Here is a 19,863-nt window from a genome sequence, read left to right as displayed (position 1 = left end):
AGTGGAAGATATAAAATGATAAGGGCTTCATAAAGAATGTTGTGCTACTATTTAATTTCTTATACAAAAAAATTCTGTGATAAATTCAGTGAAGTTTGGGGTAAGGCAAGAGAAAATTTCTCAGGAATGTGGTGTACTTAGATATGGCTAATTTTGAGCTATTGGGTCAAACCCCTGTGTTTCAAGCACTGGCTGGAGGGTTATGAACAGCTTTCATACCACAATATAATATATTTCTGAGTTATTATACACAATTTAAACTCTCAGGATCTATCTTCTACTTCAGTTTAAAACATCATCTTCTGAGCACATTGCTGTATTCTAGTCTTTAAGGCAACAGTGAAATGTTTATCCAAACAGAGATGGTTTTTGTGAAGATGATAACAGCAAGGCTGTCTATCTTCTGTTGTAATGGTAATAGGAAATGCAAAAAGAGGTAGCACACTTTACAGCACAGGGGAAGCAAAAGCAAGCAATCAACAAAGAGAGGAGAAAGATATACTGATAAAGGATACTATAAAAGCAAAAGGGTCTTATGAGAAGTGATTTAGGAGGGCAGAATATCAGAGGAAGTTTGGAACACAGCAATGCCATTGTGTAAAAGCAGTCCAAATTGGATTTCCCATGTATTCACTATGTATTGAAAATATTTCACTCTTCTTGCAAGCAATATATTAGCATGCTGAAGAAAAACAGCCTGTTTTTTCATTTATTCCTCTTGGCCTTCCCCAAACAGGATTCTGTATAGTAAAGCATCTCAGAGTGATAAATGAACCACTGGACAGGAAAACTTAATGCAATTTACCATTTTATGGAGAATTCCACAACTATTAAAACACATTCAATTCAATGGAAAAGTATTTTGTATTTTAAACTTATGAGGGCCATACCATAAACAAAGATTACTATAATCTCCTGAGATATATAAATAAGTACTAAAACCTCTATCAGATGTTTATAGAAGTAATTTGAAAACCAGAAAGTACCTGGAGAATGGGAAGTAACAAGAAACATTGTTTTGCTTAAGAATCAACTGTGATTAAATTATTTTCTGTGTTTATTTCATTTTCAAATTTATGCTCCTTTCTTCAGAATAATATCAATATTCTATATAAGTATTTATTTCATCATATCTTGCTTTTCTTAAATCAAATTCTCTTTACTTTAGCAGGTTTTCTGTACCATTTATTTCATTTATCACTAAAAAAAGTTATCACTAGGATGAAGCATTGTATTTAATATTTATAATACCATAGTTTAGAACATCAAGTAAGACAATAAAATACACACTTGAAAATGAAGAAGGACTCAGTTAGATCTGAGATAGCTAATCCCTTGTGAAACATGGGTTATAATAAAGCAGGTATCAGCTTCGTGTACTCTATCTGTAAAGAAATAGAGAGTGGAAAAGACACTACATGTATCTTCTGGTCATTTTGATCAATAATTAACACACTATTTCTAGTAAAGAAATGTGAAATCATGGTACGTCATGAAGGTCCATGACACTCTCTTCTTTGGAAAAAAAAAAAAAATCTTGAGAGAGATAATTCGTAAAAATACTACTGTTTGTTATCTGCTATTTAGACATTTGGGTTAATGGAGCCCTTCCCATTTCTTGGAACCATTTTTTTTCTTGAGTGTCTCAAGTTCTGTTGAAGTTTCAGTTCCTGCTTATGGTTGTTCCTGGGATTTGTTTTCTTTGGTCCTTTCCTTCCAAGAGCTACTGACTGGAGTCTTTAAAAATTATTACTGTTTGTGGAAAGTAGCATAGTTTCACAGAGCTCCAGGTGTTACACCCAATACTATCTCAATGCCATCTGGGACCAGTGAGATACCATTCTAGAAAGAGGTGTAATTAAAACCTTATTTCAAAACAAACTTTTAATTTTTAAAAGTTTGTATGCATGTCTTTGTTTCCATAAAGTTGTCTCATCTCAGTGTTTTCCTGCAGTTTCTCCCCTTTTCTGTATCTGCTGCTCTGCACTGAAGATATGCTTCCTGTCCATGTACTCCTCAGGATTCCTTTGATCACCACTTGCACTCTTTCTTTGTTTCCCAGACTGCCTTTCACATTTTCTCTCCATTACCACTCCTGTTTCAAGAAACTCTTCCTATGGTTACTAATACCACTCGATTATCTGTTTCAAAAGTCCTCAGCCAGTTTTGGTTTTTTTTATCTATACGGATGCAAGTGATAATCCTGAGATAAATGATTAGTCTTGTTGCCTGCCCTAAGGAAAAAGAAGTACAAACAGCTTCTTTTTGTAACAGCTAAGTTTTTATGATTAAAATATCCAAGTCTTAGGAATTTTTGAGTAACTCCTTTTGCACCCCTGTTTGAAAATATCTCATTCATTCTTGTTGCCTGTTACTTTTGGGGTATTTGAAGTCTATGTGGTCAAACTTCTGTTCAATTAGAAAAATGGATCCTTATTTAACAAAGATTTACCAATACTACATTTATTATTTGCATACACATGTTAAAGTTTACTTTGAGAAGGCCTTTCATCTAATGCCCCATCTTTTTAAAGCAAAGGCCATTTCAGGGACAGAAAGACAATAGCAGAGTGATGGAGGTTCAGTTAGATTTAGTGCTGGAATTCCGTCAGCCAGTCAGTTCCCAGCCTGTATCATTTCAGGGGTTCTTCCTTCCCAGGTGCAGGAATTTGCATTTGTCCTTGTTGAATGTGGTAAGGTTCCTCCTGGCCTGTCCCTCCAGGCTGTCTAGGTCCTTCTAAATGGCAGCTCTGCCCTTGAGAGTAAAATGTGACAGTTAGTATATACACAGGATTCAGAGTATTCTGCATTCCTAAATTTATAGGTGATCCCAAGGATTGCTTATAAACTGAGGAATAGTATCTAAGAATGGAATATGAGTTAGCTGAGATACATACAAAGAAAGCGTCAAATAACACTGGAAACAGCAGTTTCTTTTTACAATATTAGTTAATACTGTGTATACAGTACTTATTTTTAACTATATAAGTAGCACATAGTAATAATAGAAATATGTAATCAGAGACCAAATGCTCATTTTGAGAAAAGTCAAAACTGGAAGGAAATCTTTTTTTCAAAGAAGGTAGGAAATAAAATTAATAACAACCAACAATAGAAGTGCTGAAGTTTCAGACATATGCCTTAAAATATGAACAAGCTATAAATGAGGTATGGGATTTCCCATGTTATATCTGCATGACGTTGGCAGATATTAAATCCTGGTAGTTCAGGAGAATTTAAATGCGTACCAAAAAGTAATCATCTACATGTTTAATGCAATATTCTGTAGTGATTAGTTTGTAAACTATTAGGTGTGTCTGGGAAAATACAGAACAATGCTTACTTTGGACAATTTAGACATGGTTTTTCAAATTATACATTTCTGGGTTTGTTCAAACTGTCTTGGGAAAATCCAAAATTGTTTGGACAAACTCAGAAGTACTTGCTTTACTTGAGCATACCTTGAAATTGCGATGGAAAGCTGCATGTTTGGATTTGTGTGAGCATTTCTTAAGTTGCCTACCTGGTCATGGACAAGACCTCTTGCACTTCTTTGGAGCAGTGCGCTCACATCACAGTTCTGCAAGTGCTGTGGGAGAAAACGTACCTATGTTTTACTCATTTAAAATGTCCTGGGAGGGGGGGGGGGGGGGGATGGGGTGGGGAGGGGAATGTCAGTGTGAAGTTGGGCAATTCTAGGTGCTGTTGGTCACAGAGAGACAAAATTTACAATAGCTTTCTAATTTGGGCTGTATTTTCAAGAAGCGAACAAGAAGCCAACTGAGAAACAAGTGGAGTAGAGTAGGACTCTGCCGTTGTTCTTACACGGCAGTTTTCTCCAGTCTGAAAGTTCAACTCAGATTTTCAAATCTCCAAATTGAGTTCTGAAAGTAGTTAACTAACTTTTTGCTGCAAGAGTTGTGCTTGAGATGTAATACGCTATAAAAAACACTGGTTTCACCAAGCTCAGTGTGACTGAGAACAGTGACTTTGGTCTGTCAAATCTAAGTAAAATTAAAAATTTTATGTTATGTGAAAGATGGGTAATAGGAATAACTACTTGTAATTCTATCACTCAGCAATAGTTTACACTATTTTAAAAATACCTTTGGTAAGATGAAGATTTTTTTAGGAAACTATGGAGAATTTCTAAAGATGGCAAGTGTAAGTGAAGGATTTGTAATGGATTTCTGGACAGATCATTTTGAAGCTGTCAGAATACTTTGTTCGAGCAAAACTGTTAAATTCTCCAGAGCATTCTCCACTGAATAACTGAAAATGTAATAATCTCTTCTCTTCTGTTTAATGTCCTAAATATGAGGGAACCTGATAAGTACAGCTGTCTGAGCACTTTTCAAAGTACTTGTAGTAGACAATACAAGCTTTAAGAAACCAGAGAGTAGGAATTTTTAACTTCCAAAGAGCTCTAATAGAAATGCAACTGGAGGCCAAAACTTTAACAGACAGTACTCAGGTTCCAAAAAAAAAAAATGTTTCAAAACAGTTTGCCTAATTCAAAATTGTTTCAACAAATTTTCAGTTACCTGTTTGAAAAGTATATTTTTTTTATTCTGGCTTGAGATGTAGCCTCATGAAAATCAGTTAAGAGTATACAGGGCATATATTTCTGCCTGTTGTTTTCTTTCGTGTAAAAATTGAAATTATTATTTCTTTGTGTTACAGTTTACATAAAATTTTAATGGATCTGCAGAATCAGCAGCTAGCCCAGTTAGCTGACTGGCTGACAAAAACAGAGGAAAGGACAAAGAAAATCGATTCAGAGCCCTTAGGTCCAGATCTAGAGGACATAAAGCATCAAATAGAAGAGCATAAGGTATGCTATGGTATGCTTCTAAAGGCATAAAAAACAGTTTTATTTTTTGACATTCTAAAAGCTCTACTCCTGCCATTAGAACGTAGCAAAGTAATATGGAAACTTTGTTTAATATTGATTGTTTGTACAATTAACAAGCTTTTGTAGAGTTATTTTATCACAACTCTGACTTTTATCCTGATATAAAAAAATAAATTACTTTCTTTTTAAATATAAACAATATACTAGAACATGCGAGACAACTGTAACATCCTTTCATTACACAGTACAATAAGAATATATCAGTTTTTTTAATACCTGTGTTTTCATCTTTTTGCATGTTGCATTTATTTTCCTTGTATGCTGTAGTAGCAATGATGCAGTAGTCATAATTAAACTGCATAATTTTGTTAGGACTCCTGGGACTCTGAATATGTAACTGTACAGCACTATAAAATTGACTTTAGTTTCTAACTGTACAAAATACTTTTTAGTAATGTACTGAATTAATGAAAAATAGCAAACTAATAGATAGAGTATAGGAGAGAATTTAGCCAATTTTTTTCCACATTCCATGATGGTAATTCTTTAATTGGAAGAATTAAGAATTAAAAAGAGAGAGACTGTAATTTGTGTAATAGCTTTGTTTCATTTACTGGATTAAGTTGTTTGGCTTCACATTAATTTAAATTTAAAAATATATTTATATGTGTATGCATGACACATGGTGATGATGATAGGGAGACACAGAAAAGTATAGAAAACAGAGATGATTTGTGAGCTCATGGAGATTTACTGTGATAACCTCTTAATATTTCTAAATCAGTGGTTCAAAGCAGTTCGGTTCCATAGTATCTTGAGAGATTTTAACATTTGATGCTTGATGGCCCGTGTCAATGCTAGTCCAGGTTCTAGAGGGCAGATCATCCTGAAAAAACAACTCAAACTGAAACCAGCTTTTACAGTCTTTTAAAAAGAAGGTCAAAAGCTGCAAAAGACTTCATGATCCACTTCTGTGTTAAAGGTGATTTTTCTGCATTCTGATTAAGGAGTGCTACTGAAGAAGAATACAAATTCTACACCTACTGCTGCTAAGAATATATTCTGACATGAAATTTTCTTTTTTAAAAAAGACAGCAGGTAATTATGGAATGGTAATTAGAGAAAGAAATCGGAAAGATTTTGAATACATGAGTACTAAGCCTTGAATAACTTAGTTCCTATTTCTATGCATTTTGTATTTAAATACTAATGTAAAATGTAATCCTTTTATTTATGCAATCTCTTTATGCTGTTTCTTTCTATTATTGAGAAAAATGGCTATTTAACTTGTATGTGAATATTTTGAGTGAAGACATGCAGAAATCTACCTCTCCCGCATACTAGTTCTTAATTTTTCGTGTGATGAGTTAGTCCACATTATTTATTTATGTGTATTACTTTTCAATTCTGTTTTCTGTATAAGAGACAATTGAGTTAATAATGTGGAAAGAAAATGTTTTTGTTTTAACATTAAAATTCTATTTGTGTATAGTTCGTCTTAATCATAAGTCAAAGAATAAGATGTTTACCATTCTTTCACATACAGTGTGAGTTTCAGATAATTTTATTATACATTGTATGCAGCAAAGCTACCTTCTATAACAACGGTTAAAACAATGGAATTTTAATAGCACAGTTATTGCTTCATTATTAAATAAGCAAACAAAAAAGCATAAAAACAACACCCCCTGTAATTTTTCTTAGTCTCACATGACTGGACATTTCAGAAACAATGTTCTAGACATTGATGGGAGAAACTGGAAGTTAGAAGATAAAAAAGGCAAAGATTATTTCAAATTAAACAGACTGCAGCAAAGATGATAGGTTTGGTTTGTTATCATCCTGTCTCCCTCTCCTCTTTACCTTTATCATTTTGACTTTTCCTCTTTATCTGTTCATTAGTAACTACTTTTAACTCCATTTATTTCTTGTTATTTATCCCCCTTTGACTTACAACTTCCATACATCTGATTTCTTTTATTCTACTTTTTTCTCAATGATGTCTCCAAATATTGGTCTTAAGTTTTTGTGACTAACACCTCAGTTTCCCTGCTGGGTCCTATAACAAAAAAAAAGAAAAATAATTCAGTAATGTGTATTGGGAATGGCACTCATCACTGAGACCAGAGAAAGCACACAACATTCTTTCCAGCATGCTACTTAGTTCAGTAGTATATGAGGTTAATATCTTGATAATACAGAAAATTTTCTGAGTGAACATAAATAGAGGTAAACTCTGTAAGATTTTATGTCATTAGCAAGGTACACGGTTCTGGTAAGAAACCTGGCATAGTCAATATACTTTTGAGTAATAGTCGCACATATCAATAAAGAACTATTAGTTTTTGCAGCAGTATTTTATGTGTTTTGTCTGCTGTTGCAAGTATCCCTCCTTTATAATTTTATAAAGGAAGAAAGCTGCTTTTCTATAAAAATCTGAGGACTGTTGAGCTGTCTAAGCAGAATACTATATTAGAAATTTTATTATTAAGCAAAGATACGCTTTTAATTGAACTGATTTTATTACTCCACATTATTATTCCACAATTTATAGTTAGTAGATTTTATAGTTTCATTAACTTTCTAAAAAGACTAAGCTGCTTAGGTATTTGTACTTTATCTGGAAGGCTGAGCCTTTTTAATTTTTTATGAAAATGTCAGAAATTATGAAAAGCTTTTAGTCTTAGGATTTTTCAGTGCTTCAAATTAATTTCAAAGGTAAAATGAGACACTTCCTAACTGTTCAGATATCAGGGGTGGATTTGTCTTTGGGTACCTGGATACCCTAAATAGGTACTTTTATTCACTTTGAAGTAGATGATGTCGGAGTCACATAAGTTGTTCTCCGATAGATAGGAATTAAAGGAACTGTGGATTTTTATGAGTTTCTGTTGTTGCTATCCCCATGCATCAACATCTATAATCCATCTTACATTTTAAGTCCCTGAAAATTTTCTACCTCTACAAGCTCAGGAGAACTTGTTAGAAATTTAATTTTAATTATTTGAACAGAGCGTGCTCTAGTCTTGAGATTGCCCTCAGTAAATTCCTGTTTCAACAGGTTCCTGTATACAAACAATTGTCGCCAGTGAGTTTCATGGTAAAAACAGACACTTGGATTACAAAGAACAGCCCTTTAGCTCAGGGCAAATTTAATCTGTCTGGGGATTAGAAAATGACTCAACTTTCTAGTTTCGTCAGTTCCCTGACTTCTCAAATCTTTCACCCTGCGTGCAAGACTCCCACTTCCAAAGTGCTCTCTGCTCCTGCAGTTGCAGAGCATTGCTAACTCTGGTTTTGTTCTGGGATGCCATCTCTCAGATACCTGCTAATCAGGAAATAAAAGTCGCCTTATCCCTGGCTGTAAGCTTACAGAGCAATGTCTTTATTGTCATACAGCTGAAAGAGGGAATTGAACCCAGGGGAAGCAAGCTGTGTTATACGGCCTGATCCATGAGTGCTCTGCCTCCTCTTCCTTGATCAAGTGTTGGGTCATAAAATGTTGAGAAGTCTGACTTCCAGGGATTGCTCTAAGAATTTGGTGTACTTCACAGTCCTTGAGAATTGCTTTATAGTCCAGCTCTCTGAAGCAAATGGTAATCACAGGCATGAAAGTCAGAAAAAGGAGGATTCTTATAAATATATTGGCTCAAAGGATATGCCCATGAAGAAATTAAAACTCTTAAATGTGTTAGGGTAAGGAATTTATGCCTTAAAAACAAAGTAGTCTGTGAATCCCTTTCCTATTGCCTATAGCCACAGTATATTTTATTTTTTAATTTTCAAATAAAAGTAAGATGTTTTACGAAAGACACTTAAAATGCATGACCCAATTTTCAGCAAGGGCTTGTTCTTCGTACCTAAGTGAATTACTCTACTTGAAAAAGCTGCAGAAGAATGGGTATGGTGAAATTCAACATAGTTTGTAATACAGTCAAGGTTAACATTGTGACAAGGCATATGTGGTTATTTTTCAGACTGTGACTATCATATTATATATGTACTAATCACTAGAACCCACTCTGCTGAAGTATTGAGGACACCACCCAGGGCTTTGGCTTCCCATATTTTTCCATTGGTTTGAAGCTAGTTATAGACACCTAAAAAGTGTGTTAAGCAGGATGGGGTCCTGGATATCTTGTTTTTTTTCAGGGGAGCAGGATGGGGGGGTTCTTTCAAGTTTTATTTAAGAAGCACAACATAGAACCCAGTAATGTAAAACAGTGGTTAACTATTGGGAGTTAAAAATGTACATTTGGTTGTTAATATGCTAATATAAAGCTGGAGATAGGTAACAGAAATTATGAAAAGAAATTGAATATTGCCTTCTCTGTGGCTTGAAGTTTCAGTACCAACACTTTAGCTACTTCTCCTTCCATCTTTGTCGCCTGTTCTGTTGCTGCATCTCAGCAAAGAAAGGAGCAAATAGCTCTGGCTGTTCAGTTCTCTAGTGCCTGACAGGAGCTGGGCTGGTTTTGGTTTTGTTAACAAACTGCAGCAAAGTAGGGATTCCATCTTTCATGGCAAGTGAGAAGAAAAAAAAAAAACAAATAAGAGGAGACACTAAAACCCACCAAGGGGCTGTTACTAAGGTGTTACAGTACCTTACAGTACCTCAGATTTTTTTTTTTTTTTATTTTTTGCGATGTATGTTAAGTGTACAGTGAATATGCTGTAAACCATCATCTAAAGAGTGAATATGTCTAGACTTCCCCTTGCACTTCTCTGCACTGTGAGGAGGGAGGGAACAATTGATTAGACTTATTACATGAAATTATATAAAGTACTTCCCTCACTTTATTTCCTGGTTTCTGCAATAAGTGAAACAAGGGTGCTGCATGTGTTTCCTAACCTTTAGTCATCTCCTGAGCAGTTTCATCTTATGTTATTAATGCTATAGGAGTGCCAAACTGAAGATAGTATGCAGTTGTTTAATAAAAAACTATATAATTTTTAATATTTTTGTAACTTTTGCAAAATAAAATATTTTAATATGTTAATATGAAGTATAAAATCTAGTCCAGTGGCTATTTAAAATTTGCAGGTTATTGGTGTGTACACATCCTATACTGATATCTGTAAGTCAATTACATCAACTCAAGAAATGCTTTCTCAAGTCAAATTTTCAGACTGAAATACTGTATCAAGAGTTAGGACTTGTGAGTGAGTAACAGTAAGCTATTTTTGTGAAAGGAATGGAAATCTGCTCAATATGCTTATGTTAGCATATATATGCTAAGGTAACAAAATAAGTTTGAATTACTTAGTATTGACAGCAATAGGATTATAAAGTTCTCATAGTTGGTTAGTTATACATATTAATCAGTCAGTGGGACTGAAAACACACAGCATTCTCTTAATTTGGAACACATTTTCTAGCATGTATGCTTTAATCATAGGCATTTCAAGAAGATTTGGAACAGGAACAAGTCAAGGTGAATTCTCTAACCCATATGGTGGTGGTGGTGGATGAAAACAGTGGAGACAGAGCTACTGCTGCACTGGAAGAGCAGCTTCAGGTAACGACTAAACTTCTGTCTCAGAGGAAAAGCTGTAAGTGGCATTAAGTGTTAATAAGGTTGAAGAAGAACTACTAGTAGCTTTGGGGGTATCTCAGGAGATATTTCTGAGGATGATCTTAAATATTTCTCTAGGATGTGACTTTTGCATAGATGGATAAAATACATGTATTTTGGAGAAAAAACAAATATCCAATATCTAAGAGCAACTTTCTTTTTGCGATTCCTTCAGTATCAACCTATTTTATCTATCCAAGGATAAGTGTTTGTCTTAATTGTATTTCATTCCTCCTGACAGAAGTAACATGATTTTCTGTTGTGGCTAAGGAAAAGGATATTGCATGTAAGAATCTACACAGTTGTTCAGCAGCGTGAGTTATTGAGAATGGAGGATTTTTATTCTGATGGGAAACTTTTGGTATATGTGGTATATTGTGGTGTAATAGTAACATAAAGTGTCATTATCCACTGGCAAGTTCTTAAAGGCACATTCATTTTAAATAATGCCCAAGATGTGTGTCTTTTAATGGCAATGCTGGTCAAACAAAATTGAAATAGGACTTTTTAAGGAAGCAAAGCCAAATAGTGAATGTGTACAGGATCATATTTCTGTAGAAAAATAAAGATTATCAAGAAATACTAAGAACATGCTGGTTTTTCTAAAACACTTTTTTGGGGAAAGTCATCATTTCCTTCCCTTAGTTTCATCAACATTTCCTTCCCTTAGTTTCTTGTGGACATGTTTCCTAGGAAATGAAGGGTATCATCTCAGTCTGTCCTTAATTTCATTTCTCTGTTTCAGTCTATATCCTCTTCAGCATACATGTTTTTTACAATGGTTTATCACTTAGGATTCTCATGACAAGGCTTCCTAGAGTACTGGAATTGGGAGAAGTTAGCAGCAACATCCTTGCAATCCAAACCTGTTCTAAATTGCGTTTCGACACAAAGCCTAAATGATCAACAGACAAAAACTTCCATATATCCCATTTTCTAAGTACAATTACTTGAGTATCCTTAAAAGAATGACACATTGGAGATACATTTGTGATAAAGCTAGCAGCCAAGATGTTCTAAAAATTTGTTAAATATTAGCTTTTATTATAAGAAAGTTTAGTATTTCACTCGCATCTTTAAAAAGTTGCTCTTACTGTATTATTTATATTGCAATGCTCTTACTGTAACATCTGGATGAACTTAAATGGATAATTAGTATTGAGATACATTGATTGAAATAAAGAATAAGAATATCCCTATGTTGGTGGTCAGATCTCCAGGATCACTGCTCAAGAAATATGACAGTACTATAACCAAGATTCCTTCCATTTTTCTCTTTCAGAAAGAAGAAAGTACTTTTCTTTCATTTTGCTTCATTGCCCAAGAAAATAAAAAGGTTTCTGGTTTTTGAATCATTAAAGCTCAAGGTTTCTCTAGAGAAGCTATCAATACATTCAGCTGGAAGGTATAGCTGTAGCACAGACGGGTATCTGTGTGCTGTCTTGAATCTAGCTAATTTGGGTACCAATACCAGTAAATCAGTAATTAGTCTGGAATTTAGAGTAGGTAGTACGTGTTTAGCTAAGATGCTGAGCACTGTCCCTTCAAAAATAAGTCTCAGTTTTCTCTACTGCAACTTCTTAGTCATTCAGGGAGCATAACCCAACCAAGGTAACAATGCAGCCTTTACTGACCTGTCAATTATTGCTTCCTTTTAAATTAATCTTAAGTGTCAGAACTGTGGTGTACCTGCTCAAGAGAGTCTTAAGCTTCCAGAATTTCTTGCCAGCTCCTTGTATTCTGTTCAGTGGAATAAAGCAGATCCCTTGCAAGCACATGGTTGCAGAAGCTAAACTGAACTAGGAAAATATCTTGAATGGAAGAGGAAGAAGAATTAAATGAAATACAAAAATTAATGGGAAAAGGTTCAACCAGGATATTATTATATGTAGGTTCAGTAAGTTCTTGCAAGGAGACCTATGGTAAAGTATGACAAAAAAAGGAAAAATTATTGAAGGTATTTGATATTTACTGCACTTCATGAATTAGATGTACAACCGAGATTTTTTTAATAGTGTGAAAAACAAATGGAAGCTTGGTGGATTTCTGAGCATTTAATCTAATTTCACTTTTTCGGAGAGATATCTGAACAATTAAGAGCACATCAGGCGATACAACTGCATCCCCCTATTATTACACTGGTTGCAAAGGTACCATTTGTATCCCATGCGACTTCTGTGGCTGACCCACATTGGAATCCAACCTGAAACAGACATTACTGTAATATATTTACCCCATTGCAGAAACATAAAGAATGACGAGTGTAAATGGAACACAACGGAAATACACCCTTTGTAACTGTACTAGTGGAGAAGGCACCTGTTATTGGGATAAAGCGTGCCCAATTATTGCTGACATTGAGAAAGTATCTTCCTTGGAAGATTCCAGTAAGGCAATTCCTGAGGCACCATACCCTGCAGCACAGGCATACTCTGAGCAGAGTGCGGGGTGGCATGGAACAGTCCAGCTGCTTTTCAGTTCCCTCCTTGAATCACACTGTTTTAGAGAAGAATCTGAAAGAAAAATTCAATAATGCCATTGCTCTGGAAGTCATAGAATATGTAGCAGTATTACAGATGTTAATAAAAACAAAATACAGATATAAAGCTAGGGGTTTAGGGTGCTAGGGAGGTGTGCAAACTCATAGTTTTATGCCCAGGAGAACTGAGTTACCACAGTCCACCTACTAGCCTAGCAAAATGTTACATCTCCTTTTTTGAGTGGACAGAAAGATTGTTTGGTTTTTTATTTTATTTTATTTTTTTCACATCACTTGCAAACTGAACGTAAGCATGGGAGCTACGATGTGTTGGCAGGCATAACCATCAGAGCATTTGGCAAAAAGCACAATGGAGCAAAGTTCAAAGCTTAATTACGTACCTGCCAGTCTGACTTTCAAAAGTAGAACAAAACAAGAGCATGCACTGTTAGACAAAAGAGTTTAATAAGGCTGCCTGAGTGAGATACTGGTCAGGATCAGATTTGGAAGAAAGTGAACAGTTATTGCTATGTAATAGTCAAGGCTGCATTTTCCAAGCAGCTGCAATTCAGTTATGCCTTTCTTTTTGAAAAGGAAAGGAGCTGAGAGTGTAATTTACACTGTCTATTATATATTCATATTATTCAGGGTACTATCCTTTGATTGACGATGACATATGGGTAGTTCTTGTAAAAATACAACAAAGTAAGTGAGGAATGTTAAAGAACTACACACACTGCTTATTGCTACATGGGAGAAATTCTATGAATGTGCTCAATATTTCTTTTTTTTTAAAAATTGTTTTTGCATCTAGACAAAACCATATTTCCACTATTTCTCATTGCTTTAAGGAGTGGATAGCCTTACTTTATTAGAAAAGCATCTTTCAAAAAAACTCTTCTATTAGTTGCAGACTTGGGGTATATTATTTCATTTCTCATACATTCACTCCAGTGTTCCCAAGAGTTGTGTTGGTTTTACTAATTTTCTCCTGTTCTCATGTTTCCTTACTTTGACCATTTTGCAGACTATGAATATTTTATCTTCTGCTTTTTGTGGTCATAAAGAATATTCTTTGAGTCCTCTCAATACAAAAAAAAATATTTCTTTTACATGCAGATTCCTCTGAAAATTCCAGCTAGGGCTGTAAAAAGAGGCATTTCAAGGGAGCAGGAAGGTGTTTTACTTTTTATTCTGGATTCAGTCAGTTTCTCTGGAGACTTGTTCTCCCAGTTGTTGGGAACAAAACCCTTGGTGCAGTCTGAGTTTCCGGGCACCACACAGGCTATTTACAGCATCAACTACTATTTGATGTGAATAAGGAGGTAAAGTTGAGTACCATATGATTTAGTAGTGAATATCTACTTTGTAAATAGACAGTCCTGACATGATATTTCTGACTTGAAACTTTCTGTCGTAAATCTGTTCAACCAAACAGTATGTCTTGGTATCGTGGTTGTTATGATCTCTTATGAGAATAACAGGTTTAAGGCAGGTCACAGTATCAACCCTTTTATTAGTGCAGTTACTTAGTAACGTTACTTATTTTATTAAAATAAAATGTCTTGTCAAACTATTGAGACAAAAAAAAGAGGTAGGTTTTCTGGCTCTTTGGTATCATATGCTGAAAACAGTATTTCATATTGACGTAGCAAAACTTTTGTAGTACGCAAATCCCTGCATTTCTTAGAGTAAATGCCAAGCCAGATATTTGATTTTTACTCTTGAGATTTTGGTGTTTTCTAGGTGAGCAAACAAAAGATATTCTTCTGGTTATATCACAGTGATAAAGGCAAGTTGATGAAGATGGTACTGCTGATGTTGAGAGCAAACTATATTTCTTTGTGAGGACTGTTAAGAAAAAAGTCAGCTGCTTGAATGTGAGATATTTAAAAATTACTAAGGTATAAGGGTTTTTATAAAATACTTTTTATCAATAAAAGATTTACTGCTTTATTTATAAAACATCTACAGAATGCAGTACAATAGAAGTCTGATATAAAAAGTAGCATAAACATAAAGATAGGAAGCTAGTTTGAGGCTTAGTCTATGATTAGCATGACTTAAATTTAAGCAGTCAGATACAATATGCTAGCACATACAGAGAAATTAAGTAACTGAGAACATACGTGACAATACATCGATGTGTGTGCCTGTTGCTATTGCTATCATAAAACATCAAGGAAAATGATGGTTGTATACCAATGACCAGGACATTCAGTATGTGTGATTACTTGATTTATCGGTGGTTATGTATGGTATGTATTCATATGGAACTGTGCTGAATTGCAGTTAGTGGGAGAAAAGGAGCTGTGTAAGCGTAGATCTAATGATCCTAGGACTATAGCTCATACCAGGCTGAAGTTTGTAGATATTCCTACTTCAGGTATCTAATATGGTGCTGTATTGTGTGGGGTGGTATACAACAAATTCATTTTGGTTTGCTTCGTATTCTAATAAAGAATATTTAGGGTGTTGTCCTTGAAAAAAATTATAAAAATAAATATTTATATTATTTAACCATTATTTGGGAAGTGATTAAAAAGAGAAAAAAAATATAACCCATTTAAATACTATTTTTCAGTTTACCTCAACAATGTTACCCATCCCATGTAATTAATTGATTATTGATTAGTCAATAATAATAATAATTTAAAAATTGTTATTAAATTAGTAATTGGTAGTTTATTAATTGTTTATGTAGATTAGTGTATGTTTCCAGCAAGTCCAAGTTTTCCTCTGCATCCGTGCATGCACATATGAGTATATACCCAATATTTAAGTCCCTTTGCATGGTGGAGATGTAAGAGCTTGCATAACTCATGGTGTTGCACACCTTAAAAATTAAATTTTCTTCAGAAAAATGTAGAGTCTATGAAAGTCCATTCATTCTTTTTTAGAGGTCCTGTTTGAACAAAATGTTTTTCTTCTCAAATACCTTGTATTTGACTTGTATGAGAATTCAAAATCTCGGGCAGGTGTGAACTATTGCTTAAATTTGTGCATTGTAATATATTCTGATCTACATCTGCATTACCAATGGAGAGGCGTCTGGTCATGAAAAGATTTATCTAAAAACATTAATCTAAATTGGAAGTTCATAACCTCTGCCACTTAACTTTGGGATGATTTATGAATTCTTTAGTAAATACTAAATGCAGTACATAATTAGTATCCATAAAGTTGTATAACTCATATCTCAAGTTGGAAGGGACACATAAAGATCATGGATTGAATAAATAAATATGAAAAAAGTAAGAAACTATTTTTCCTTTTGTCAAGACATGTTTTTGAAGTAGATGAAAAAATAAGAATGCAGTAGTATAGAATATCTTGCAGATTTTATTTATCTTGCAGTTTTTTTTATTTGGGAGGAGCTGAATAATTTGCATATGATGCTCAGAGTAGTTGAATCATGAATTGTTTCAATAAAAGTTTTCTAGCATGAAATGATGGAATTCTCAATTCTTGGCCAAGTAAGGCGGGGAGTCAGCAAAACCACTACAATGAATCCCCGGAGGGCAGACTTGGGCCTGTTCAGGACACTGGTTGAGAGGGTCCCTTGGGAGATGGTCCTGAAGGGCAAAGCGGTCCAGGAAGGCTGGGCCTTCTTCAAGAAGGAAATCTTAAAGGCGCCGGAGAAGGCAGTCCCCATGTGCTGTAAAAAGAGCCAGCGGGGAAGATGACAGGCCTGGCTGAACAAGGAGCTTTTGCTGGGACTCAGGAAAAAAAGGAGAGTTTGTCACCTTTGGAAGAAGGGGCAGGCAACTGAAGAAGAGTACAAGGACCTCATTAGGTCATGCAGGGAGCGAATTAGAAAGGCAAAAGCCCAGCTAGAGCTCAATCTGGCCACGGTGGTAAGGGATAACAAAAAATGCTTCTATAAATGCATTAACAATAAAAAGAGAGCCAAGGAGGATCTCCATCCTCTGCTGGATGCGGAGGGGAACATTGTCGTGAAGGATGAGGAAAAGGCTGAGGTACTTAATACCTTCTTTGCCTCAGTCTTTAATAGCCAGACCAGGTATCCTCAGGGTATTCAACTCCCTGAGCTGGAAGACAAGGATGGAGAGCAAAATAAACTCCCCATGATCCAGGAGGAAGCAGTTAACGACCTGTTATGCCACCTGGACACTCGCAAGTCTATGGGGCCTGATGGCATCCACCCAAGGGTGCTGAGGGAGCTGGCGGAGGAGCTTGCCAAGCCGCTCTCCATCATTTATCCACAGTCGTGGTTAACAGGGGATGTCCCGGATGACTGGAGGCTTGCCAGCGTGATGCCCATCTACAAGAAGGGCCGGAAGGAGGATCCAGGGAACTACAGGCCCGTCAGCCTGACCTCGGTGCCGGGGAAGATTATGGAGAGCTTCATCTTGAGGGTGCTCACAGGGCACATGCAGGACAACCAAGGGATCAGGCCCAGCCAGCATGGCTTCATGAAGAGCAGGTCCTGCTTGACCAACCTGATCTCCTTCTATGACCAGGAGACCTGCTTAGTGGATGAGGGAAAGGCTGTGGATGTTGTCTACCTGGACTTTAGTAAAGCCTTCAACACTGTCTCCCACAGTATTCTCCTGGAGAATCTGGTGGCTCATGGCTTACACGGGTGCAGTCTTCGATAGGTAAAAAACTAGCTGGATGGACGAGCCCAGAGAGTCGTGGTGAATGGAGTGAAATCTAGTTGGCGGCTGGTCACAAGCGGAGTCCCCCAGGGCTCAGTTTTGGGGCCGGTCTTGTTTAATGTCTTTATTGATGATCTGGATGAGGGGATTGAGTGCACCCTCAGCAAGTTTGAAGATGAAACTAAGTTGGGTGGGAGTGTTGATCTGCTCAAGGGTAGGAAGGCTCTGCAGAGGGATCTGGACAGGCTGGATCGATGGGCCCAGGCCACTTGTATGAGGTTCAACAAGGCCAAGTGCCGGGTCCTGCACTTGGGTCACAACAACCCCATGCAACACTACAGGCTTGGGGACGAGTGGCTGGAAAGCTGCCCTGCAGAAAAGGACCTGGGGGTGTTGATTGACAGCCGGCTGAATATGAGCCAGCAGTGTGCCCAGGTGGCCAAGAAGGTCAATGGCATTCTGGCCTGTATCAGAAATAGTGTGGCCAGCAGGAGTAGGGAGGTGATTGTGCCCCTGTACTTGGCGCTGGTGAGGCCACACCTCGAATACTGTGTTTGGTTTTGGGCCCCTCACTACAGGAAGGACATTGAGGTGCTGGAGCGTGTCCAGAGAAGGGCGACGAAGCTGGTGAGGGGTCTGGAACACAAGTCTTATGAGGAGCGGCTGAGGGAACTGGGGTTGTTCAGTCTGGAGAAGAGGAGGCTGAGGGGAGACCTTCTCGTTCTCTACAATCACCTGCAAGGGGGTTGTGGTGAGGTGGGTGTTGGTCTCTTCTCCCAAGTGACTAGTGACAGGACAAGAGGAAATGGCCTCAAGTTGCATCAGGGGATGTTTAGCCTGAATATTAGGAAAAAATTCTTTCCTGAGAGAGTGGTGAAACACTGGAATAGGCTGCCCAGGGAGGTGGTGGAGTCACCCTCCCTGGAGGTGTTCAAGGAACGTGTGGACGAGGCATTGTGGGACATGGTTTAATGGGCATGGTGGTGTTGGTTGATGGTTGGACTTTGTCTTACAGGTCTTTTCCAACCTTAGTGATTCTGTGATTCTGTGATAGTGGGAAATTAAAAGACAGTAATAATGCTTGATTTCAACTAAAATAAGGGAAAGAGAATAAGGTAGTGTTTTGTGAAATTTTAAAATGTGTATCGTAGCATATGCTACAAATATCTGGGAACCTCAGTGGGATTTGTGCTGGTGTGTTAGCTTATAAGGTGGGGTTTTTTCCCACTGCAATATTTTAAAACAGTTAAGAACTTAGATCAACTGCACTGAGGTGCAACTTAAGAACCAGATACTTTTTTTCTTTGATCACATCTTTGGGCCACCATAATTACATTTCAACTAGTTATGGTTTTGGCATTGTAAGGTTTTGAAACTGAGTTTTTTTGAGAGTGCAGTGGTAGAGGCTTAATAGAAAAATTCATCTGTAAATTAGTATTAAAATTCTCTCTTTTTGGTTCCATTGCTTTTCCTATTCTCTCCATTTTGGTTTTATTTCAAATGGTGATAAGATCCATTTCAGTGTGACATGCAACATATTTTAAAGGGCTTAAGACTGTTAAAAGTGAATTATGAAAGTGTTTTTACAAAAATTTGTAATGCCATAGGAAAATCAGATTACCTTGTTTGAAAAAAAAAAAGTAATCAAATTCAAAGCTCTGTTGTGTGTGTGTTTCTTTCTAGCACTTTGGAAACCGGTGGGCAGCCATCTGCAGATGGACAGAAGACCGATGGGTCCTTCTGCAAGATATTCTTCGTAAATGGCAGTACTTTGCAGAAGAGCAGGTGAGTAGTTTTAGCAGTTATAAAGTGGAATGTTCTTCAAAAAATTGCACTAGAAAAGGCCTGACTGAAGTCTTTTCATTCTCTTCTCTCCAATTTTCTTTCAGTGCCTTTTTGATGCATGGCTTACTGAGAAAGAGGATGCCGTGAGCAAAATTCATACAACTGGCTTTAAAGATCAAAATGAAATGCTGACCAGTCTACGTAAATTAGCTGTATGTATTTTTCATTTTCCTATTTTATGTTCAACTTTCTTATTCATGAGTCTGAGTGCAGGTGGCTTTATCCCATTCTCAGACAATATGGTTTAACAGAACAGTTGTTTCATACTTTGGGAATGGATTTTGTCTCATGTGAATGGAATAGATTGGTCCATGGCCTTGCTGATAAAGGAACAAATAGGTACAGATGTTTTCCCTGCTTGTCTCTTCATTCAGAAGTTCATGAACCGAAATAGTATTTGGGCGTCTTAAAAATATGTATATTTTATAATGAAAGTTTCTTTGTTGATGTTATTGATGTATATATTAGAATCATAGGATGGTTTGG

At 36.4% G+C, this 19,863-nt stretch overlaps 1 protein-coding gene across 2 annotated transcripts in view; it reads left to right on the top strand.

Annotated features, from left to right (window-relative positions):
• The window catches only part of DMD (dystrophin), a 907,831-nt gene that overhangs the window by 108,682 nt on the left and 779,286 nt on the right, over positions 1-19,863 (top strand). For both annotated transcript variants that reach the window (XM_059827200.1, XM_059827195.1), the window contains 4 exons: positions 4,684-4,834; positions 10,255-10,374; positions 19,216-19,317; positions 19,422-19,529. In XM_059827200.1, the coding sequence (XP_059683183.1) occupies positions 4,684-4,834; positions 10,255-10,374; positions 19,216-19,317; positions 19,422-19,529 (481 nt within the window). The remainder of the gene's footprint in view (positions 1-4,683; positions 4,835-10,254; positions 10,375-19,215; positions 19,318-19,421; positions 19,530-19,863) is intronic.

The sequence above is a fragment of the Gavia stellata genome, chromosome 1, assembly GCF_030936135.1.
Source record: "Gavia stellata isolate bGavSte3 chromosome 1, bGavSte3.hap2, whole genome shotgun sequence".
Taxonomy (NCBI): domain Eukaryota; kingdom Metazoa; phylum Chordata; class Aves; order Gaviiformes; family Gaviidae; genus Gavia; species Gavia stellata.
Note: the sequence above shows the minus strand (reverse complement) of the source record. Positions and strands in the feature narration are given on the sequence as shown.